This window comes from Myodes glareolus, chromosome 1, assembly GCF_982192425.1.
Source record: "Myodes glareolus chromosome 1, mMyoGla1.1, whole genome shotgun sequence".
Taxonomy (NCBI): domain Eukaryota; kingdom Metazoa; phylum Chordata; class Mammalia; order Rodentia; family Cricetidae; genus Myodes; species Myodes glareolus.
Genome location: NC_142026.1, coordinates 134878355 through 134903248, shown reverse-complemented (window position 1 = coordinate 134903248; position 24894 = coordinate 134878355). Strand labels below are relative to the sequence as shown.

Here is a 24894-nt window from a genome sequence, read left to right as displayed (position 1 = left end):
CATTAACCATTACAAGCTGGGCAGTATAAGAATGTGGCTTTTTTGGCTCAAAAAGTCTGAGTCTTGGTGTGGAAACGAGTACTTGGCTGTCCCACCACAGCTTTCTCGAGGTGGGACTGTCAGGGAAGTCTTGACTGGGGAGTATGATTTGTTTACCTATCAGGCGTAAACTTCCAGGCACTCAGTTCATTTTGGGCTTGTTCCAGTTTGTCTTTAGTCTGTTCCAGTTCACCTTTCATTTTTAGGAAAAACAAGTTGATGGCTGGGTCTACCATTGTTGATCTCAGTTGGGCAACACTAGGCTGCTGGACTTGCTTGAGGTACTGGATTTGAGTCTGTGCAAAGCAAAAGAAACAATTACCAAACCAGAAGAAATCTTTAAAACAGAAAAATTCCCTTTTATTAACTTGACAGTGGATCAGCCTGCTTGTCAGGTGTGTAACCCCTTTGATATCAAAAGTCTCCCTAAGGTTAAGGGTGTAGTTCTGTAACAGTCAAGAACATGTGGACCAAGGCCCTTGAGTCCAATCTCCAGTACAAATATACACCATTTCAGAGAATTACAACAAGCCCTAAAAAGTACCAATTAAAACTGAGCATGGTGGCACATGCCTATAATTTTGCACTTAGGAAGTAATGCAGAGGATTTTAAGTAGCCTAGCAGTGGACCATTTGCCTTATATGCACAAGACCCTAGGTTTGGTCCCTAGAACCACAAAAGGAAAAAAAGGACACACACACACAAATTAAAAATCAAGTATTTGTTTAAAGCAATTAAGACGAGGTTATGTCTTACTTTGCAACCAAAACAATATTAAAACAAGGGTGTATCATGTCTAGCAATTAAGAGCATGAATTGTTCTTACAGAAGCAAAAGACTAGAGAGTTCTAGCTCTTAGCACCTACACTGGGCAGCCCAAAAATGCCTACTGACTCCAGCCCAGGGGAGACGCAATACCTGGCAGAAACTCACACAGACACATGCATTATTAAAAATATGTCTTAAACCCAAACCAACCAGACAAACAAAACAAGCTGAGCATGGTGGTATGTGCCTTTACTCTCTGTCTGTATATGGGAGGCAGATAGTCTGACCTATACAGTGAATTCTGGGCCAGCCAGGGCTATATAGTGTGTGACCTGGTCTCAAAATAAACAAAAACAAGCAACAATGTTTTTATTTTAAGGACACTGAGGACTGCTGGAAAGAAGCAAAGTTTAAAATTCTACTACGGAAGAAATGGTGAGGTCTTAGTTTACATCTGAACAAGTTCTGCCTAAGCAAACCATTCTACAATAAGACTCTCTGATACAAGATTAGAATATATTACAATATGAACTTCCAAATTTAAAAACAGAGTAGTGACATGGCTTTATAGAAGCAAAATTCTATAGCATCTTAAGCAGAAATATATTCCTATTTTCTCTTCCATGTATGAATCATAGAGCAACAATGTTGTACAAAGTAACTAAACTAGATTTAGCAAGCTGGATGTGAGCAGAATCCTAGGAGAACTTTTAGCATCGTACTAGAACCCTCTTACATATGAAACTTCCAATTTCAACTTCAGTTCTGCCACTTACTATCACTCTAAAAGCACATTATCCAAAACATGAATTAAAATTATCTCATTTCTTTTGTATCCAGAGTACAACTGAATCCTGAGTATTTTGCTGCCCTAATGTTTTTGGGGTTTTTTTAAATTTTTTTTCTTTCAAGAGAGGGTCTCTTTGTAGCTTTGGAGCCTGCCCTGGAGTTAGCTCTTATAGACCAGGTTGACCTTGAACTCACAGACCTGCCCCTGCCTCCCGAGTGCTGGCATTAAAAGCGCAAGTGCTGGCATTAAAAGCGCGTGTGCACCACCACCCGACTTGTTTTTTTTAATTTCTAAAACATTAACTATTTTTGTTAGTGGCAAGTGGTGTGATCAGAGGAAAATTTGTAGTCCCCTTCCTCTCACCATGTGGGGCTAGGGTTGAACTCAGGTCACTTGGCTTGGTAGCAAGCATCTTTGTCCATCTGCCCTACTGTACCCTAAGGTTTAATTAGGACGATCAGAAGGCACAGATATACTGACTTTAATTATGAGGTCCCTGCACACAAATAGAAAGGAATGTTTAAATTTATGGAGATACATTTTTCTTTTGAGACAAAGTTTAACTATGTAGACCTGCTGGTCTGGAATTCAGAAACATGTACTCTATAGAGCAGGGATTAAAGCCATGAGCCCATCAAACCTGCTCTAACTTAAAGAGATTTTTAAAAAAATATTTATTTATTATGTAAACAGTGTTCTGTCTGCATGTATGCCTGCAGGCCAGAAGAGGGCGCCAGATCTCATTATAGGTGGTGGTGAGTATCCACATGGTTTCTGGGAAGTGAACTCAGGACCTCTGGAAGAGCAGTCAGTGCTCTTAACCGCTGAGCCATCTCTCTAGCCCTTATTTTATTTTTGTATGTTATTTATTCCTATATGTTAGTACGAGCAGTCGCCTGAGTGCTCTCAGGCCATCAGATCTGGAGCTAGAGTTACATAGATAGGTGTGGGTGCTAGAAGAGAACTTCAGTCCTCTGTATAAGCAGCAAGTAAGCACTTTAACCACTGGGCCATCTTGCCCAGCTCTTATGGAAAAATTTGAAAGTAATTAATTTTAAACAAAAAGTATCTCCCTTAATTCAAGACACTGCCATCTACTAAAGTAATTTAGTAGAAGAATAAAACACATCACATAGTGTGCATCATGTGCTCTCAACATTAACTGAAACAATCTTCACAACACTGACTCAGACTAAATCCCAACAGTCGACACTTTGGTCATGAAAAGGAGGCAAATATGACTAGAATAAATTCTCTTTGCTAGGGAAGAGAATACAAGGAAACGTGAAAGATAGTTTAACCTGAATTTAATTCCCAGGATCCGCATGATAGAGAACCAACTCCCACAAGTTGTCCTCTGATTCTCACGTTTGTCATGGAATGAGTGCACTCATAACCATACTAAACAAACATAAAAAAAAAAGGACCAGTAAGGTGGCTCAGAGGGTGAAGGCACTTGCTACCTTAGTCTGCAGACCTAAATTCAATCCCCAAGATCCCCAAGGTGAAAGGAAAAAATTAATCACGCATGTTGTCGTCTGACTTTCATACTTAAATTAAAATTTGCTAAAGATGGAATCATGTGTTTTTGTGTAGGACAGAGAACACCCAAGTGTTAGTCTGGCTGTAAACCTCTGGTACTTTACGTACACAAAACATCCACTTTGTTTTTGGAGGCCAAGTATCTCACTGGCTTGACACTTGCTGATTATGTCCAGAAAGCCCAGCGATCTGCCTCACTCCACTGGCTAGACCTCAAGGCTTGGATTACCAAAACACCTCCCATGTACAATACTTTACACGGTACTAGGGGACTGAACTCAGGTCCTTAACCCAACAGATATAATCTTAGCCTCCACATTTTTAATTGAAATTATCACCTATTACTCCAATCTTCCTTCAATACAAACCCTCAACAGTAACAGGTACTACTAAAGTAGCCTATTATTTTCCTGACTGCTAAATTAAGCAATTTATAATTCCTATTTAAATTAAAACTAACCTCTCCCCTTTTAAAGATTTACTCATGGGGCTGGCAAGATGGTTCAGTGGTTAAGAGCACTGACTGCTCCTCCAGAGGACCCGGGTTCAATTCCCAGCACCCACATGGCAGCTCACAGCTGTCTGTAACTCCAGTTCCAGAGAATCTGACATCGTTATACCAATGCACATGAAATAAAGTTAAATAAAGTTTAAAAAAAAAAGATTTACTCATTTGGTTGGGTGTGGCGGTACACGCCTTTAATCCCAGCACTCAGGAGGCAGAGGCAAGTGGATCTTTGGTCTATACAGTGAGTTCCAAAACAGCCCTATACAGACAGAACCTATCTCAACATATAAAACCAAACCAAAGATTTATTCATTTTATTATGTGTTATGAGTGTTTTGCCTACATGTCTGTATGTATACCACATGAGATCCTGGTGCCTAGAGAGGTCAGGAAAGGGCTTCAGATCCCTTGGGACCAGAGTTACAGTTCATAAGGCACCATCTGGTTGCTGGGAATTGAACCTGGGTCCTCTTCAAGAGCAACAAGTGTTCTTAACAGCTGAATAACTCTGCCCTGCCTCTGATCACTCTGATCAATACCTAGAGGCTGGTGGTGGGGTGGGCAGAAGAGCAAAATTACAGCTTCTGTTTTACTAACAGTATATTCTGCTCTTCCTAAATTCAATCTCTCAGCCACTCTGTTACATAATATAAACTTGAGATTCACCTATGATTCATTCTTAAATCCTTTCCCAACAATATCTAAATTAATCAAATCCTATTGATTGTGCCTTGAGACTATCTTATCACATCCTACCAGTGAGTTTGTTATATGATTTAAAGACCCTGCTTCCCGGCCCAGCTAGTTTTCTTATTCTAAATCTCAGCTAGAGGCTGCTGGGCTGTCACTCAGAACAAAGTGTGCCTATCATGCACATACAGTCGCATAAACAAGGTGTACTTGGTGAGCTCCCATAATCTCAGCACTCAGAAAGTAGAGACAAGAAGATCAGAAATGCAGTCATTCTCAGTTACTAGAGATTTTAGGGCTGAACCACATATTTCAAGAACACACAAACAAGAGTGAGAAGAGAGAGGAAGAAATCTACCTTCCATACTCAAGCCAGTCATCTACCCAAAATGTATCAGTTCACAACCCCATGAGTATCCTGCTGAAAAATTCTGCACTGGTAGCTGGGCATGGTAGTGTACTCCTTTAATCCCAGCACTGAGGCAGAGGCAGGTGGATCACTAAGAGTTCAAGCCAGTCTAGACTACATAGGAAGTTCTAGACTAGCCAGCGCTACAAAGTGAGAGAGACCCTATCACAGAAAACAAAAAATAGAAAAAATTAAGAAAAAACTTCTTGCCATTACTTATACCTAGGATAAACCTAAGTCCCCAAGTCTTTAACTACTTTTCAGTCTCACCCAAAACTCCCAACTTCATGTGTCCTTCCCCTGCTTTTTTTATTCAGTGCTGCTCGCAAAGCTTCAGCTCTAAATCCCAACTACAAGAACACTGCTGTACTTACTATTCAGGGAAAGGCATAAAAAAGTAATGACCAAGGTTGGAGACAGCATGATTGCTCTTGTAAAGGATCTAGGTTCAGTTTCTAACACTCATGTGTTGACTCATAGCAGTTAGTAACTCCACTATCGGGGGATTCAATGCCCACTTCTGGCTTCCACAGGCATCAGGCATACATGTAGTGCACAGACACTAAATGTTAAGCCAAACTTGCCTATACATAAAATAAAAATATTAAAAATATTACCAGAAAAGATTAAGGTAAAACAAACAAACAAACACAACACAAAACAAAAACCTAAAACAAAATTCAAAATCAAAATTATGATGGAGTACTACCACCCAGTCTTTGACTAGGCATGATGATCCAAAATACCACCGTGTAAACAATAGCCAGAGATTCTGTTGGTATAGTGCAAATTGTCTATGTCTGGCAATAACAAAAAACAAAATCCCAAAATGTAAAAATTAGGAATCAAGAGGAAAGCAAGCATTCAAGACCCTTTAGTGACATAGGGACCTTCACTCCCATGCACTCTCCATTCCACTCTTAACAAAGTGTGCACTTATATTTGCCATTACCACTGCTTAAAAATTACTTGTAGTGATGTGGATTCCTCAACTAGAGACTGCAATATTGAAATACTTACAGTACACTCTTGCATCTCCTGTTCCTTGGTTGCTAATCGCATGACAAGAATGTTTTCTCTGCGTGCAGACTCCTGCTGTTGCTGCTTTAGTTTTTCTTCAGATTCCCTTAAGCCAGTCACATCGTTTGCTGAAAAAAGAAATCCAAAACATCATAAATCTCATTTCAAAATCAAACTGAACTAGCCAGAAGAAAGCTGTCTCAAGAGTAATCAAAATCACAGTTTTTGAAACATGGTACTTGTTCCTGATCATGAGACCTCCCCCAGGAAGCAATGGCTAATGCTCCCCAAACATACTATTATACTGAGCTGTTTCTGTACTTAAATCAGGAAGCCACACTATCTACTATCTACACTCACAGTTCATTTAATATTTACAAAAACCCCAACAATACATTCTAACCTAATCACTTTAACAATGACATTAACTCGCCTGACCTGGCAGTAACCTGTCTTTATCACAACACTCTGGAGGTGGTGGCAGGGAGATCTTAAGTTCCAGAGCAGTTTTGGCAACACAAAACAAAAAACACTAACTACATGAACCATAAACTTTTATAAGTCACATCTATATGAGTAATATAGCCACAAAATTTGTCATTTAGGTTCTCAAAAAATCTATTACTAGTTGTTTCCATGTATGTCTCTTCTATGTTAACAGTTTATGTAGTTAAAATTCCCGTGTAGAAGGTAGTTAGGTACACACCAAAAGATCCAAGCAAGTGTTATCCTAATTGTACTTAATATTGCTAAAATCAGGCACACCATTGTTTACTAAAATAAATATGTCTTCCTTGGTGCCTGGGAGTCTGTCAGAAGAAATCATCTATCTTTCAAGCATCATTCACTACATTTTCCAACTCCCTACAGGGCCTGGACACAATTCTTGTAATAAAATGCTTGAACAAAAACAGTATCTGCTTTGGGAAAGCTAATTTACACTGTAACCAGTTTTCAAAAGACAACTACACATCTTCATTTAGGAAACCAAACTTACAATTGAGATCTGTGTACTTTCCCTCCAAAGCTTGAACATATGCTTCATACTGTTTCCATCTAGTAAAAAGAAAATTCTTATTAGTGCTTATATTGAAATTACCTTTCTTTACCCCCCCCCCCCAAACAAAAACAAAACCCAAAATACATGCTGGGCTGTGCACATCTTTAATCACAGCACCTGGGAGGCTGAGACAGGATGATCTCTGTGAGTTCCAGGACAGCCTGGTCTACAGAGCAAGTACCAGGACAGCCAGCCAAGATTGTTACATATACAAATCTTGTCTTGGAAAACAAAATAAAACAAACAAACAAAAATATCCACAATCATTAAGACTAAGAGCTGTGTTGGATTATTTTTAACTTTGAGATAACCACAAACATAGCTTAATCAGAAATATACTCATTAGCTCATTATTTCTTCTCAATTTACATTAAGACAGGTAAAAGAAAGTATACTAAGGTAAAAGTCCACATCTAAGTTGGGCATAGTGACAGCCAGCCTACAATCCTAGTTACTAGGAAAGCATGCTCCAAGCCAGTGTAGCAATTTATCACTACTATCTCATATTGAAACAAAAACAGGACAGTGGTAACAAATACATTTAATCCTAATACCTAGGAAGCAGAGACAGGCTGAGTTCCAGGTCAGCCTGGTCTACAGTATGAGTTTCATGACAGCCAGAGCTACACAGAGACCTTGTCTCCAAACAAACACAACTAAAAAGTAGCCTGGTCATGGTTGATCGGTAAAGCATTTGCCGAGCATGAGGCCCTTGGTTCAATTCCCAGTAGTGTGTGTGTGTGCTGGGGTGGGGATACAAAGATAAAGTGTTCTCTACTGTGGCACTCAGATTCTGAGCGAGATCACACCACATGTGTTTAGATATTACCAATGGTTAAGATTGAAAGAGAAAAATGTGCTTAATTGCATGGAACTATTCTTTTCGAAAGTACATTATCTCAAAATAGTATTTTTCCCAATCATAAATTATCACGTTCACACTTACGGGGTACAGTGCGATAATTTAATATATCCATGCATACAGTGTGGAATGACCAAAACGTCAATTAGCATTTCCATCTCTTTAAAATGATATTTAATTACTTGTATTCAGAACCTTCAAACTTTCCTTTATTTCTTGGCAAAGCAATGTTTTTTTTTTTGTTTGTTTGAAGACAGAGTATCACTATATAGATATAGATATAGATATAGATATCTCTGTGGACTACACTGGACTTGAAAGTGATCCACCTGCCTCTGTCTTGACTGTTGATATGGAAGATCCCCAAACAGCAGGGGCTTCCTCGTCCGGAACCCTGGATTAGTCACAAAACACACCCAAATACCTGTGTTCACAGAGAGAGCCTTAATAAGGGGAGGTAGGGGGAAGAAAAGCTAAAGCGACTGCCTTAACTTTCTGACTCAGGCAGAAAACAGCAGCAAATGACCCTGCAAGCATAATTTTCTTTAAAATTTTAAAAATATCTATTTTTTTTTATTTTATGTGCATTGGTGTTTTGCCATGGGTGTCAGATCTCCTGAAACTGGAATTACAAATAGTTGTGAGCTGCCATGTGGGTTCTGGGAACTGAACCCGGGTCCTATGGAAGAGAAGTGGTGTAATTTTTTTTTTTTAAAGAGGAAAAGGGGAGGTCAGTGTTAGAATGGGCTACAATACAGTGGGTTAGTTTGATTGGGCATGTTAATTAGGTGAACCAAACAGGCTTTTGAGTGCTGAACTTTGGTACTCTCATCCTCAGGAATGAGTCTGGCATAGGAAAGTATCCAAATAAGGGGAAAAAAGACCTTGGTGGCTAGCTTTAGGGATGTAGTCTAATGGTTTTTAGAAAGAAGGAGGGAATGGGGGAGAGGAAAGGACAAGGTTGGCCAGAGTCACATAATTCAAAGTAGGTTGAGTGTCCCTTCACTGATTAAAGGTATGAGCCACAATGCCCATCTTGCAAAGTTGCTTTTTTTTTAACCTATAAGAATGGGTTAAAGAATATCTTCCAAGATTAGAAAATGACAACTAATTGGCAAGAACAGCCTATAAAAATGCCAAGTGCTAAAGGATACTAAGGGATGTTCCCTGCTTGTTATATTACTCTACTCAATGTACGTAGAGTCACCAACTGCTTTTGGCAATTACTACAAACACCAATAAAGACTTCTTCAGGTTGAGTTTAAGCACCTCCTGACAGAGAATACCTTGTTTGAATGTCTGTCATCCTGCTTATGTTAAGCATTGATTTCTAACTTCTATTCTAGGTACAGCTAAGTAAAATTTAAATTTAACTTGGTTTTATCCCTTTGGGGCAGTGTTTCATGTAGCTCACTGCAAAGTGGAAAATGACCTTTAGCTTATGTGTGGGATGGAACCCAGGCCTTTATGGATTCTTGGTAAGCATTCTACCAATAAGCCTACATTCTTGGCACCTAAAATTTAATTCTAGCAGACAATCTTATAATCTTCACCATTATACACACAATGAAATTAATCATCTTCTACATAGATACTCCTCTGAATGCTTATTTTCTAGGGCCCCTTCTATCTTAGGATACAGAAGAGCTCACTGGCCACTTAGAAATCAACACAGATCCTTTCTGGGGGCTAGAAGAGCTTCTTTAGAAAAATAACCCCCCCCCCAAAAAAAACCAAAGCACAGGCAGAGACATATATAAAGAGACAGAAAAAAAAAAGAGTTGGGTGTGGGGCTGGAGAGATGGCTCAGTGGTTAAGAGCATTGCCTGCTCTTCCAAAGGTCCTGAGTTCAATTCCCAGCAACTACATGGGCTCACAACCATCTGTAATGAAGTCTGGTTCCCTCTTCTGGCCTGTAGGCATACACACAGACAGAATATTGTATATACAATAAATAAATATTTAAAAAAAAAAAGAGTTGGGTGTGGTGTAATTCCAGCAGCAGACAGGGAGAAGGAGGACCAGGAGTTTAACTGCACCCTGGCTACAAAGTCTCAACAGTTACAAACAGATGACATTTTCAAAACAAAAACCCCTCAAACTTTAGGAAACAGATTAATTAAACAGTTGATTTAAAACCATCAAAGTATTTAAGGAGAAAAAAAAAATCACTGAAAAAGTTTTTTAAAAATTTCCTAAGTATAAATTATACATTTTAGAAATGTTTTAGAACCTTTGTTACTTAGTAGAAATGTTTCTACTTCTATTGTTATTAAGATTATTGATTTGGGAGACTGGAGAGATAGCTCAGCATTTTGGAGACCATACTGCTCTTTCAGAAGAGCTCAAGCTCCCAGACCTCCAGTCAGGTGGTTCTCAACTGCCTTGGAACTCTAGTTCCAGGGTTTTCACAGCCTCTAGCTTCCAAAGTACCTGCACTCACATGTACACAACCACACACACACTTATTCAAAACGTTTTAAATAAAATTTAACTGATTTTTTTTGTTTCTTCTAGTTGTTAAATCAAGAGACTACAAATTGTGGCAGTGGTTAGACCTGTAAGTCTAACAACTTTGGAAGCACAAGGAGTGCTTGTACTCAGTAGTTAAGTCAGAAATAGATAATCCATGTTGAAAAAAGCCAAGTGGCCTTAGTGGCACACAATTGTAATCTTACCACTGAGGTATAGGATTGGAAAAACTGTTTCAAGATTGATTTAAGGGGCTGGAGAGATGGCTCAGCGGTTAAGAGCACTGACTGTTCTTCCAAAGGTCTGAGTTCAATTCCCAGCAACCATATGGTGGCTCACACCCATCTGTAATGAGGTCTGGCGCCCTCTTCTGGCCTTCAGGCATACACACAGACAAAATATTGCCTACATAATAAATAAATAAATAAAAAATAAAATAAAAAAAAGATTGATTTAAAATAAAAAGAGTAAGTAGGTTAACTGCAAGGGTCTAAGAAGGAAGGTAAAGCTAAAGCAAAGAGTTATCTACATGTAGACGTATGGCAGTGAAAGACATGTGGAAGTCCACAACACATTAGCTTAAGCTTAGCGAAAGCCAAAGTGGGAAATTACTGAATTCAGGCTGGGAGAAGAGTCCAATGCATGCCTGGTGTGCAAAGACTTGGGCTCCATCTCTAGCACTGCAACAAAGACCAACCTCTAGGAATAATGCAATGGTCTCTTTGTCTCCACCAAATGAAATCATCTCTTCTCTCCCTTGCTAGATATGCTTAAATAAAAAGTTTTTGAAAATTTTCAAGACAACCAAGTTCAGTAACTTTCATTTAGGGGCTGTGAAATGGCTCAGTAGATGAAGGTGTCTTGCCTGACCTTGAACTCCAGGATTCTATTAGGTGGAAAGTCTTCCAGAATGTGTGTTTGAATCCTAGTAATCACATGGCAGCTCATAACTCTAAATTCTCTCTTCAGGCCGCCCTAGGCACCAAGTAGGCAAGCAGGGCACAGATATATATACAGACAAAACACCACCCATACACACAAAATGAAAATTATAAAAATTATCCCTTTCGGCTGGTTGGTGGTGACACAACCTTTAGTCTTAGCACTTGGGAGGAAGAGGCAGGCGGATCTCTGAATTCAACGTTAGTCTAGTCTACAAGTTCCAGGATAGCCAGAGCTGCACAGAGAAATCCTGTCTCAAAACACCAAAGGGGGAAAACCATCCTTTCATTATAACTTTTCAATATATGTTACACAATATAAGAAAAAATAATATAATAAAAATATTGAGCAGGCATGGTAATACATGCTTACATTTGTAACATTTAGAAGATTAATTTGGATTTTCAATTTGAGGCCAACTTGAATATACATTAAGAAAGACCTTGTTTCAAAACAAAACCCCAACATCCATGCCTATTAATTTAAACTTTTTGCCTATTACTTTTATTAAAAACATATGTGTGTGAGCTCACATCTGCCATACTATACACGTGTGGAAGAGCCCAGAGGATAGTTTTTTTTTTTTTAATCCGTCTACCTTTACGTGGGTTCTAGGGACTGAACTCAGGTTAAAGCCAGGTTTCCACAGAAAGGGTCTTTATATACTGAGTCATCTTGCCTTTCCTGTGCCTGATTTATTAAACTGAACATCCCTTCTAGCAAGTCATACATTAAATAAAAATGCTTCCCATGTAACAAATCTTAGTATTTTAGCTCTAAAAGAAAACTTGGTTTCTGTGTCAGTCTAGAAATCACCCAAGCTAATGTTATAGTTCTTGTTTATCTACCGAAGAACCATAGGAAACATGTCCAAAAAACATACAAAGGGACTTGAGGGTATATTAACATTAAAAACGTAAAACTGAGCTGGGCGATGGCAGCGCTCGCCTTTAATCCCAGCACCTGGGAGGCAGAGGGAGGCGAATTTCTGTGAGCTCTAGGCCAACGTGGTTTATAAAGCTAGCTCCAGTAGCCAGGGTTACACAAAGAACCCGTCTTCACAAGATCTCCTGAGTAAACTGGGAGCATGGGGACCATGGGAGAGGGTTGGAGGGGAGAAGAAGGGAGGGGGAGCAGAGAAAAATGTATGGCTCAATAAAGTCAATTAAAAAAAATCTTCAAAAAAAAATCAACAACAAAGTACACATCTTTATTATTCCTAGCCCTTGATGAGCTAAGGCAGGAGGATTCTGACTTCTACAGGAAAACCCTGTATCAAACAATCAGCAACAATAAAAATCTGCAAAACAAGCAAACCCAGAGTACAGATGCATAAAGTTTTACAGTAGTCACAGTATGTTGTCTATAGATTTTTTGAATTTTTGATGAATGAACATTTTACCTCAGAATTAGCTCATCCCGTGCCATAACTTTGAAATCTGTTTCACTCAGACGGACCTATAAAGAAAATTAAAAATGGATTGAGTACTCTTCCAGAGAGGTGCTATGTGCTGAGCTAGGAACCGTCTCCCGAACTGGATTATTTAAATAGCTCAGTACTTCACAACTCTGAAAACTAGCCTGACTGCTCTTTTTCAACTAAAAGTGAGGACCAGAGAGACAGCTTAGTGGTTAAGGGTGCCTGGAGCGCTTCCAGAGGACACCAGTTCAGTTCCCAGCACCCACATCAGTAGGAGTGACAAATCCCTCTAAGTCCAGCTTCAGAGGATCCAATACCCCTTTCACACCGCGGGGCATCCCCCAACATACATATACACAAAAAAACTGAAACAAAGAAAAAACAAAAACCAAACCAAAACAAATGAAAACCTCAAAAAAATCCCTACTAAAAACGAAAGTCAAAACAAGATTAAAATGCACATGCCATATATGACTCAGTTGCATTCTTTTTGTTTAATCTATTTAAATTTATTTTATATGCAGTGGTATGAAGGTGTCAAATCCCCTGGAACTGAAGTTACAAACAGTTGTAAGCTGCTATGTGGGTTCTCTGGAAGAGCAGCCAGTGCTCGTATCCACGGAACCATCTCTCCAGCCCCCAGTAGTTGTATTCTTGAGCATATATTCATAGCAGCTTTACTTGTGATGTCCAAAGCTGGAGTCATCCAAGTGTCCCTTAACAGGCTAAGTATGTATAAAACTATAATTCAGTCATATCATACAACATTCTTCAGCATTAAGTGAAAATAAGACTATTGATATAGGAAACAAATAAATTTGAAGGAAGTTATGCTGAATGAAAAAATAATCTCAAAAGGAAACACATGCATGATTTCCTTTACACAGCACTCAGGTTAGTTAAAGAAGCAGAACAGGTTATAATAACATGGGTGGGGGATGGAGGGAGCGGGTCAAAGTGCCTATAAAGGAGAGCCTGTGGTGACCATTCAGAAGCTGACCTTGATTGGTGGTTCCTACACAAAGCTGCAGACAAGGTAAACCCCAGTATACGAGTTCCCTAGTTTTTTTAACGAGGCTCATAGAACATCCCTGAACATTTTTAAAACTTATCAATTTATAACTCTCCAATAAAGTTTAAAAGTAGAACATAAGCTGAAATTGTTTCGTACATTTAGAAATGTTTTCCCTTATTTAAAAAAAAATCTAAAGGTTTATTAATTTCTGTTATAAAAAAAAGAAAATTCGGGGCTGGGGAGATGGTTCAGTGGTAAAGACCAAGTACTACTCTTCCAAGGGACCTGAGTTCGATTCCCAGCACCCATGTCAGGTGGCCCAGAACCATCTGTAACTCCAGTTCTGGGAACCTAATGCTTCTGGCCTCCTTAACACCTAGGGCAATGTGTACACCCCCAACACACGTATACATACACATAACTAAAAGGTAAATAAATATTTTTTTAAAAAGACAATTCTTAGTGGAGGAAGTATAGATCAATAGAAGTGCCTGCAGGGCACGCACGAAGCCTAGCTTGATGCCTGGAAGCAGAGAAAGCATTTTCTTTAAAGTGTCTAAGCATTAACCAGTGCTGTTCTACAAAACAGAGAAACATTAACCCACTGAAAGCAAGTCACAGCTCCCACATACTCAGTTCTTTATTCACTCCAGGAGTAATGTGACTCAAAATTTAAGGCAGAATTTTATACAGCAGATAATAAATCAGTTGTTTAAATATTTAATGAACAAACACTAAGCTTTTCCAACTGAGTTACAAAGTCAAGTCTTCCATAAACTATATTATTCTTTTTTAACAAAACCTCAGGGTATATGTAGTGCATCTATACTATAAATGTAGTAAGCTAAAATTCAATGTAGGAATATAGAACTGGGAAATCAAAAGTTAGGAAATGAAAGAAGAAAACACTGTAAGAACTAACTGGCTGTAGCCTTGAAAAATCCACAAGAGGATGGATTTCAGTTACAAGCCCGGGGTTTAATAAATTAGGAGGGAAAATTAAAAAAAATTCACCTGTAAAAGAAAGATTAGAAATTGTACGTGACATGTGTGTATAATAGTCATTTAATTCAGGCTAAGAAGTGCAGACCACAGTAACGCCTTCTAAAAGCCGTGATCCTTCATGCTAAATAGAGCACACACAGATACACATCCAACACTCTGTACCTCTGATGCAAAGTACAAGGGAAAGGAAGTGAAAAATAAGAACAAAGAATAGTCCTTTAGGCTTTAACAAGTGAAGTGTCGCTGCTCAAACAACATACCTTTTTAGGAAGAGGCTCTTCGTTTGTCATCTTGAACCCTAAAAAAGCAGGGGGAAGGGTGTTGGGAAAAAGATTTTCAGTTGATTTTCTTTCAATTCAATTATTCCTCTCGAAGTTAAAACTGCTTCTTTCACACAAATGTTCAAGCAAATCTTAATGTGAAACAGTTCTCACTGCAGTGGAAGGAACTCAGTCCAGGATAGCTTCCTTCACACTCTGCTAAGTGCTGTCACTGACTTGAGCCTGGGATAGCTTTAATTTACAAAAAAAGTACAAAGACATGAGTTCCTCTGTAGCTTTCAACAAATTTCCTCTTTGTTAACATCTTTCATTATCATGGTTATGTAATTTTTAAAAGTTCCCTGTAAGTCCGATCTCAGAGGACCTCAGAGGCAATCTAGGCACTGCTGAAGGGCCACAGAGGGGTAGCACCAGCCAGTCTCCTGATGAGACTTCTATAGTAACATGCTTTCACCACGAAGCAGAACCCATCATCTAATCACCACTCTGGTAACAGTAACTACAGAAATATGCTTACACCACATGATTGCATGCCAAAGTAATCTATATTTCAAAATTAGATTCTTTAGATATATTTATACAAAGTTCACCTAACTGCTGCAAAAGATAGGTACCTCAACAGAACCACTACACGCTTCTATCAGCAGCCACTCCCCCCTCTCCCTTTTTTGGTTTTCGAGACAGGGTTTCACAGTGTAGCTCTGGCTATCTTGGAACTCACTATGTAGATCAGGCTGGCCTTGAACTCACAGAGATCCACCAGCCTCTGCCTTCCAAGTGCTGGGATTAAAGGTGTGCATCCACTACCACCTGGCAGTCATTACTTATTAAACCACAAATTCACATACTACAGAAAGACAGAAATATGTAACAACTGTACCATAATGCGTTACAAAACAAGTTGGGGAGCAAATATATGGAACAGGAAAAGCTAACCTAATAAATATAAAACTTTCTTTTGAAGATTTTATGAACACTAAATACTATTTGACTTAAGTCTGGGAGCCAGTATTTTTCCACCCAAATCTAAATTGATTTGAAGTAATAATTTATACACAATTAAAACTTCAGTTCTTGGGTTGGAGGGAAGGCTTAGCAGTCAAACGCTCTTGAAGAGGACACGAATGCAGTTCCCAGCATCCACGTAAAGTGGCTGACAACTCCAGTGCCAAGGGATTAGATACTTCTGGCCTCCACAGGCAAGCATGAACACCGCCATACACATCCACAATTAAAAATAAATCTTTAAAAAAGTTCTTTGGGGAGTAAGAGATGGCTCAGTGGTTAAGAGCACTGGCTGCTCTTCCAGAAGACCCAAGTTCAATTCCCAGCAACTGCATGGTGGCTGTGGGATCTGATGCCTTCTTCTGGTACAAAGTCAATAGAGCACTCATACATATAAAATAAATCAATAGATCTTTAGAGGGAAGGTTCTTATAACAAACACATCACATATCTGTTTTCTTTTTCTTTGTTTTTCCTTTCTTCCTTTTTTTTGGGGGGGGGGGGTCGAGATAGGGTTTCTCTGTAGCTTTGGAGCCTGTCCTGGAACTAGCTCTTATAAAGCAGGCTGGCCTTGAACTCAGAGATCCGCCTGTCTCTGGGATTAATGTGCTGGGATTAAAGGCTTGTGCCACCACCGCCCTTCTTTCTTTGTTTTTCGAGTCAGGGTTTCTTCAGTGTAAGGGTACTGGCTAACCTAGAGCTGCTCTGTAGACCAGGCTGGCCTTGAACTCACAGAATGCTGGCATTAAAGGTGTGTGCTACGCCCTCCCCAGCTGTTTTTTTTTCTCCTGTTTTCTGATATTCAAATTTAACCAGGAAACAAACATAGTTATTCCTAGGTCCTAGTTCTCACAGACTATCACCAAAATTCCCTTACATCTTTAACAACTTTTTTTCATTTTATTTTACTCATCTATACTTAACAGAAATTCTACACTATAAATTGGGTGTGGTGGTACACACCTTAAATCACAGCACTCTGGAGAAACAGGCAGGTAGATCTCTGTAGTTTGAGACCAGGCTTCATTGAGTTCTAGACAATCAAAGGTACATAGAGATCTGTCTCAAAATTCTGAACTATTAAAATTTTGACTGAAGAATTTGTGATTTTTAAAAGATTTTTTTACTTCTTTTTGGTTTTTTGAGACAGGGTTTCTCAGTAGCTATGGTGCCAGTTCTGGAATTCGCTCTGTAGACCAGGTTTGCCTTGAACTCACAGAAGTCCTCCTGCCCAGTGATATTTAATTTCTTAATGAATATTTGAGATTTATCAAAATTTACCAAAGTAAAGATTTCCCAATATCAATTTTATGCATACTCCCAAATAAACTAGATATTCTAATCAAACCACCACTAAACCCTGGTTCTCAAATTAGGTCTGTTGTACAAAGAAATTAAAATTTTAGGAAAACACTCTAAATGACCACATTATAAATTATAGCTTAAGTCTTCTATTTAAAAGTCTTTCATGGGTTGGGGAAGTGATATAGTTGTGGACTGCATGATAAGTGCATGAAGAATCTGAGGTTTGAGCCCCTGGAACTGCAAATGAGAGAAATAATACACACTTTTGTATTTTGAGAAACTGGGACTTATTGAATTCCAGACCAGTCAGGGCTACACAGTGAGACCCTGTCTCAAAAACCAGAAACAAAAACACAACAAGGAAGCATGTCCAGTGTGGTACAGTATATATGGCCCATACAGCACACATTCAGGAGGCACAGGCTGCAGAGTTCCAAGTTCTACACAGCAAGTAAGTTGCAAGCCAGCTAGGGCTACAAAAAGACACACCATGTTTAAAAACAAAGGCAAAACAGAAAAATTCAACATGACCAACTTGCCAACCTTACGACAGGGTTAGAAATGACTGGTTTTAAAATTATGTAAGGGGGAAAAGCAGCTGGAGAGATGGCTCAGAAGTTAAGAATACTAAGCTGCTCTTTCATAGGACTGGGGTTTCATTTCTAGCACCCATACTGTAGCTCATAACTACTGAACTCCAGTTCCAGGAGACCCGACACCCGCTTCTTCCAAGGGCACTGCACAGACATGGAACAGAGACATACATGTAGGCAAAACACCCCCACACATAAAACAGAACAAATAAGTCTATATATACTTATTTAGAATGTCATCGATGCTGAGCTTAGGTTGTGGAATTCAGTTTTTGTTGAATAGGTGCCTAGCATTCTAGATCCTAACACTATGATCCCAAGTTGAGCAACTTAGTCCCTGGAGAAAAGTGAGCATAAGCCAATACAACTTTATGCAAGACATGTATATGCCTCGCAATAAATCACAATGGATATAAGAAACCTACTACCTGACGGTGCTGGAGCCTCAGCATGCACTACAAAGGGACAAGTTACAAGTCAGACCACTATTTCAGTCAGTTACATAGACTTATTTGAACAAGTAAGTCACTTAACTCGGGGCTTCAGCTTCTCTATCAGCAAAAGAGAACGATGTTGGTGCACTAAGTGCTGCAGACCTCTGTTACTGGTGGCATAAAAAGACTATACAAACAAGAACTGTTTGAACACAATGAATGTAGAAAGAAATATAACATTAGGAAAATAAACTCCACCAGTTTCATCTTTAAAGCACATAAAGAACACTGATAACATAAATCTAGTCTGATGGAAGAGTACCACATTATATCAAATAGCTTATACAATTATGGGAATACTGAAATTTTTTTTCCAAGTTTAGTTAACTACAAGAATATAAAGTATTCAGAGGTAGAAAGGAGGAGGTAATTAAAAACAAGAGTAGTGTTATTTCACATCTTGCTTTGCTAAAGGGTCCACTAAAGCAAAAGTTGCTCCTTTGCTATGGAGCGAGGAACTAAAGCACTCTTGGAAACACTACCGGAATCTTTAGAAGTCAACTTCAGTCCCATCAGAAGCCACCCAGTGAACTGCAGTCTTTCCCCGACTCCTGTCAGTTGTTACTGGATCAATGAAACCTAGCCACCTCCTTTCAGTCGTTTCACAAGTCTGTTTACCTAGGAGAAAACCTGATGCTCAGTTGTTTTTTTTAAATCTGCCATTTAAAAAAATGTATTTTATGTTTATGGATGTTTTGTATGTAAGTATGTGCACCACGTGCAGGCCTGGTGCCGCCCACAGAGATCAGAAGAGGAAGTCAGAATCCCAGAAACAGGAGTTAAGGATAGCCTAGAGGCATCATTTCGGTGCTGGGAACTCGTCTTTTTAGAGTGGAAAGTGCCCCTAACTGCCGGGCCAACGTTTCAGTCCCAATGATCAATATAAGGGGAGGGGGGGATAAAACAAAAAACAGAATTTGCAGTAACAGATCTTCCACTTTTGAAAGAATAAAACTAAATGGAAAAAGCTAGAGTGAGGAAAGAGGCATAAATCTTACTAGCAAATCAAGCTTATTACTGTAACATGCTCCCTGAAGCTGTAACATACTCGCTGATCTTTACACCAGTTAAGAGTGTCTTAGTCCTTTGGGGTCAAATTAGCTAACTTCCTCATTATCAAATCAAGAACTGTGGGCTGGAGCAATAGCTCAATGGCAGATTGTTGGCCTAGCATACACAAGGCCTAGGATTCCGTTCCTAGCCGCCCCCCTGGAACAAAACATACACACATACACACAAAAGCTTAGGCCTTTTCCTACTGTGCTTTCACGCTTATGGAAAACAGTTCTAAATACAGTCAAACCAGCCTCAAAGAGATCCAAAACAAGACTGAAAGTTGACGAAAAATTTCTCGAAGCTGTCAAAGAAAATCAATTATTCTCACAATGCATGCACTTATTTAAAAATGGAAGTCCACGGGAGAACGTGGCTGCAGTGACAAGCTACTGCGTGACGTGAAACTCGGTTTAAAAAGAAACCGAACCCTTCGTTTGTGCTTGGCAGAATTCGTCAGTGTCGCTGGGTCGCCAGGAACCAGTCCTTGGAGGTGGGAGGGGGCGACATAGGCGGGGAAAGGGCCGGCATGGCCAGTCAGCCCCGAGAGGGCGGCCTCCGGCCTCCGGCCTCCCCGCCTCCCCGGCCGCGGGAACGCCCGCCCGCCTTGTCCCCGGCTGCTACCGGGGACGGAAGGAAAATGGCCCTGAGAGAGCGGAGCGTCCCCGCGGGCAGCGCGCCGCTCCGGCTAACGGGAAGCCAACGCGGTCCCAGGCCCGATCGCCCTTCCGGCCCGGGCTGCGTCTTCCCGGGTCTGGGGCGGCCGCGCCTCGATCCCCGGCCCCCGCAGGCCCTCGCGGCCATTGCCGCTGCCGGCCGCACCTACCTTTCCAGCCCGAGGCTGCGCGGGCGCCGCCAGTCACACAGGCCGAGGCCGCGCCGCCGCCGGCCCCCCCCGCCGCGCTCCTCCCGCCGCAGCCCCGGCGCTAGCCTTTATTTGCGGGTCTCGCAGCCACAAAATGGCGCTGAGGGAGGAAACCAGGCCCCGCCGCCGGCCCCGCCCCGCCCGAGCGCGCCCCGCCCCGAGCGCCCCACCGCCACCCCGCCCGTGGCCCACTCACCCGAGACGCGCCTCTCGGGCACTGCCTCGGTCACCCCGCCGGGGAGGAGCGGCGAGGGGAGGCCGGCCGGCCCGCTCGGGGCTTCGGGGCGCTGGGGAGCCGCCGCCGCCAGCCGCTGCACCGAGACCGGCCGCCGCGGCCCGCGCCTGCCCCGTGGGGGCTCTGCAAGCTCAGCCGGGTCGGAGAGGGAAGCGGCCGGAGAGGAGGGCGGGCCCGCGAGGTCGGAGGTCACCCGCGAGGCATCTCGGGACGGCGGCCGCCGCCGGACAAGCTCGGCCGGGCCACCTGCGGCGGCAGCACGGCCTGGGCGGAGGAATCCGTGCAGGCAGCTCGGGATTGGCTGCCGCGGACGCGCCGCGCCGCTCGGGATGCTTCCGCGCGCCGTCGCCGGAACGCGCAGACGGCGGCCCCGCGCCGAGGTGTCCCTCGTTCTGAGACTGAGGGCGTACGACAGCCGCTGCCGCGCCCCCCTGGACGTCCCGGGGCTTGAATCGAGGAGCGGGGCGGCTGCGTGGACGGACCGCGGACCGGAAGCCCGGGTAGGCAGCCGGGCGAGGATTCCAGGAAGACAGTCCGCCTGGCTGCAGCAAAAAGGACACCGCTCCTCAAATGGGACAGCCTTTCTTAGGCTCGGCCGCCTTAGCCAGCTGTCTGAGAACTGCTGATCCCAGTGAAGGTGTCCTGGCTGAGATGGTTCATAAGGATACGGTGACAGTACAGACCAGATGATGAAAGGAGCCATGGTGTGTAGTCGCCCTAGGCTCGAGAAAATACTCCAGTTTACATAGCAGTAAACTAAAGAAAACGGGGAAGGACGTGGCAAAAGACCCTTTACCATGGCAGGAGGGTCAACTGTGTTTATAATGGAAATATACATTGAAATCTCATCTTCTGGTGAGGACGCAGCCCTTCATAGTGGTGGCGCTCGCCTTTTATCCCAGCACGCCGGAGGGCAGAGACAGGCGGATCTCAAGGCCAGCCTGGTCTGCAGAGTGAGTTCCAGGGCAGCCAGAGATTTTACACGGAGAAACCCTGTCTTGAAAAACCAAAAACGAAAAGAAAGAAAAAACAAAAAAAGTTGTTATTTTGGAATGAGTCCTGGTTTCTGTTAAGTGAATAAAGCAAGGTGTAAAAATAAATATACACATATATGAATATGTAGTCGGAGCTTTTCGTGGGGACCGCGGTCAGCTCTGTTTTGCAGCGGCTTCCAAAAACTACTCGGAGACTTATTAATAAAAATGCTCAGCCGTTAACTGTCTTGCACCCTCAGCGTTTCCTAACAACTCTCCTGGCTCCATCTTCTTCCCAGCATTCTCTCTGCCCTGAAAATGCTGTCTAGCCATCGACCAATCAGCTTTTTATTGACGAGAGCAATACATATTTACGGTGTGCAAAGACTGTTCCACAGCATAAGTAGGCACATATTCATTGGAAAGAATGAAGGATAGTGCAGAACCGTAAGAGTTACTCATAAAGAGGGTAATGGGTATAGGAGATAAATGTAGAAACAGGACATCTGAATTTTTAAAATTTCCGTAGCCAAAAGGTAAAACAAAGAAATAAACAAAACAAAAAAAGCCCCGAAGTCAAAAGTAAATTGAAATAAACCAACTCACTCTAAGTAAAATTGCTGTGCAACTAAGATACACAAGGGAAAGAATACATTTGCAGTGTTTGAGCGCCACACTCTGGTACTGTGCCTGTGGAGGACTCTGTACTATAGATAGTAATAATTACTCAGTTTCATTAAGTGATTTATAGTTAATCATATCGTTGCTGTGATTTTGAAGGTATGTATATTGTAGTACAAATGTTTTAATGTTACTGTCTCCAAAGATGGCCAGGGTAAAAAAAAAAAAAAGACACAAACACAAAACCAAAGAAGTTCAGAAAAACCAAGTTTAAATTTGAAATGTCAATTTGGGGCTGGAGAGATGGCCCTATTGGAAAGAGCACTTGTTGCTCTTTCAAAGGACCTGGGTTCAATTCCCAGCACCCTTATGGCAGCTCATGAATGTCTGTAACTCCAGTTACAGGGGTCTGATGCCCCCTTCTGGTCTCTTATGTAGGCCTACATGTGGTACACAAGCATAATACTGACACACACATAATACTGACACACACATACGTGTGTGTGTGTGTGTGCATACTTTCAAAAACCATTTTTTTAGATTTAAAATTTTTATTTTGTATGTGTGAGTGTTTTGTCTGCATGTATGTCTGTGTGCCTGGTGGCTTTGGAAGTCAGAGAGGGTGGCCAATCTGGACCTGGAGTTACAGATCATTGCGAGCCACCGTTTAGGTGGATGCACCTAACTGGGAACTGCTCCTGCATCTCTGAAGAACAGCCCGGGCTCTAATGAGTGAGCTGTCTCTCCAGCTTCTGGAACACATTTTAAAGTAAGTGACCTAAGGGGATCAATAGAAGAAAGGACAAAAAAAAATAGTAATGAGGTAGAAATATGATCAAAGTACCATATATACACATAAAAATAATGAGGCAAGTTTACAGAGTGTTCATGGGTTAAGAGCATTCATTACTCTCCTAGACGACCTGAGTTCAGTTCCCAGCATCTGTATCAAATGGTTCACAACCACATGTGACTCCAGTTCCAGGGGAGTCTGACCTTTTCTGGTTTCTATGGGCACACACACACAGGCACATAGGTATATATAAATTAAATTTTTAAAAATGAAGTTTGGCTGGGCGGTGGTGGCACATGCCTTTAATCCCAGCACTCCCGGGAGGCAGAAGCAGGTGGATCCCTGTGAGTTCAAGGCCAGCTTGGTCTACAAAAGCTAGTTCCAGAACAGGTTCCAAAGCTACAGAGAAACCCTGTCTCAAACAAAACAAAACAAACGCTGTTTCAAAAAACCAAAACAAAAAAATGTAATGAAGTTATTTTGTATGATTAATATATACCCATTTAAGAAAAAGATAAAAGTCTTAATTTTGTGTACTGAAAGGACTTTGAAGGGTCATGGATTGTCAGCTCTTCCCAGGTATTAAAGGGGCTTCCTGGGGTAATAGCCATTTGGTTAAAACTCTCAGACAAGGGCTAGAGTGGTTCAATGGTCAAGAGCTCTTATTGCTCTTGCAGAGAACCTGGGCTCAATTCCAAGCACCCACATGGTGGCTCCCAATCATCCATAATGCCCTCTTCTGACCTCAGTTGGTTTCAGGAGCATACATGGTACACATACATACCTGCAGACAAATCATTTATACACATAAATCTAAAACTGTCTTCCATGACAAACCAGGATGGTTTTTCCCCCAATGGTAACCAGTAGAGCTAGCACCGCTCTTGGTTTCTAACTCCTATTTTCTTTTAAATGTATTTATGTATTTTATACATGTGAGTGTTTTGTCTGCACGTATGCCTGCACGCCAGAAGAGGTCCGTGGATCATGAGCTATGCTGGGGTTTCTGGAAACCGAATTAAGTCTCTGGAGGAGCATCTACGGGCACTTAACTGCTGAGCCATCTCTAGCGCATAAATTCTATTTTACACTTAAAAAAAATCCAGAGCTTCTGCTACCAGTTCTGGGGGGCGTAAGTCAAATATTTTGCTATGTCTTAAATACTGAGGAGGTGTCTGAGTTAATAAGATATATCCACAGGAATTAGGAGAAAAGACAAAACTAACCCATAGTGATAAACGATATCAGCAGGTGCTAGGAGTGGAAGAGAAGAAGCAGCAACTAAAAAGGAAGATCGAGGAACTTAGGGTTGGAACCAGTATGTGGTTACCCAGGTCTATGTGTTTGTTCTTTATCTTGGTTACTCAGATAATGCACACTTATCGAAGCAAATCAAGCCAGCACTAAAAGGGCACATGTCTTGCATGCAAGTTACGTGCCAATAAAGTTTGCAAATAAACCACAACAAATCACATGAGAAAAGCCAAAGGCTCAAAAATAAAAATTAAAAAGTTAGTAAGCAGAGGGCTATCTTTTGAGGATTTGGTACTTGGAAGGAGAAAGTCAATCAAATTCATGACTTGAGATGGAAGAGATTCCAGGGCAGGAAGAGGATGCCCAGTGGGAAAGCGGCTGTTCCAGCTGTGCCTTGGGCCCAGCCTTGGGCACAGCCTGAGGCACAGCCTGGACACAGCCTGGGCACAGCCTTGGGCACAGCCTGGGCACAGCCTGGGCACAGCCTGAGGCACAGCCTGGGCACAGCCTGAGGCAGGTGACTAGTTGGAAGCCAATCACCCCATCTGTCTGCTTTAGAGGGGCATAGTTGGCTATGTTGAAAGTGGAGATAAGGGCTGGAGATAGAGTTCAGCAGGTAGAGTGCCTGGCACACATGAAACCTTGAGTTCAATCCCCAGCACTTACACACTGGGTGTGGGGCTACACACCTGTAACCACAGCACTCAGGAGGTGAAGGCAGGAGGGTCAAGGTCATCCTCAACTTCATAAGGTGTTTGAGTCCACCCCGGTTTACATGGAAGTAAGGAGACAAAATTGGGGGATTGGGGAAGCTGTCACTGTTGAATCAAGCCCTGGGTGTTTTGCACTGATTGTTACAGAGGGTATGGTCTAGCTTC

At 41.7% G+C, this 24894-nt stretch overlaps 1 protein-coding gene across 3 annotated transcripts in view; it reads right to left on the bottom strand.

Moving 5' to 3' along the window:
- Window positions 1-20467, bottom strand: part of Wtap (WT1 associated protein) — a 28967-nt gene extending 8500 nt beyond the window's left edge. For 2 of the 3 annotated variants that reach the window (XM_087912304.1, XM_085687613.1), the window contains exons 1-6: window positions 20336-20467; window positions 14804-14841; window positions 12506-12561; window positions 6765-6823; window positions 5768-5895; window positions 157-335 (exon numbers count right to left, since the gene is read on the bottom strand). In XM_087912304.1, coding sequence (XP_087768430.1) covers window positions 157-335; window positions 5768-5895; window positions 6765-6823; window positions 12506-12561; window positions 14804-14833 — 452 coding nt within the window. In that variant the 5' untranslated portion in view covers window positions 14834-14841; window positions 20336-20467. Of the gene's footprint in view, window positions 1-156; window positions 336-5767; window positions 5896-6764; window positions 6824-12505; window positions 12562-14803; window positions 14842-20100; window positions 20224-20335 lie in introns of those variants that run through there. The other variant, XM_087912305.1, reaches the window with a different exon arrangement.
- Window positions 20468-24894: the final 4427 nt, after the last annotated feature.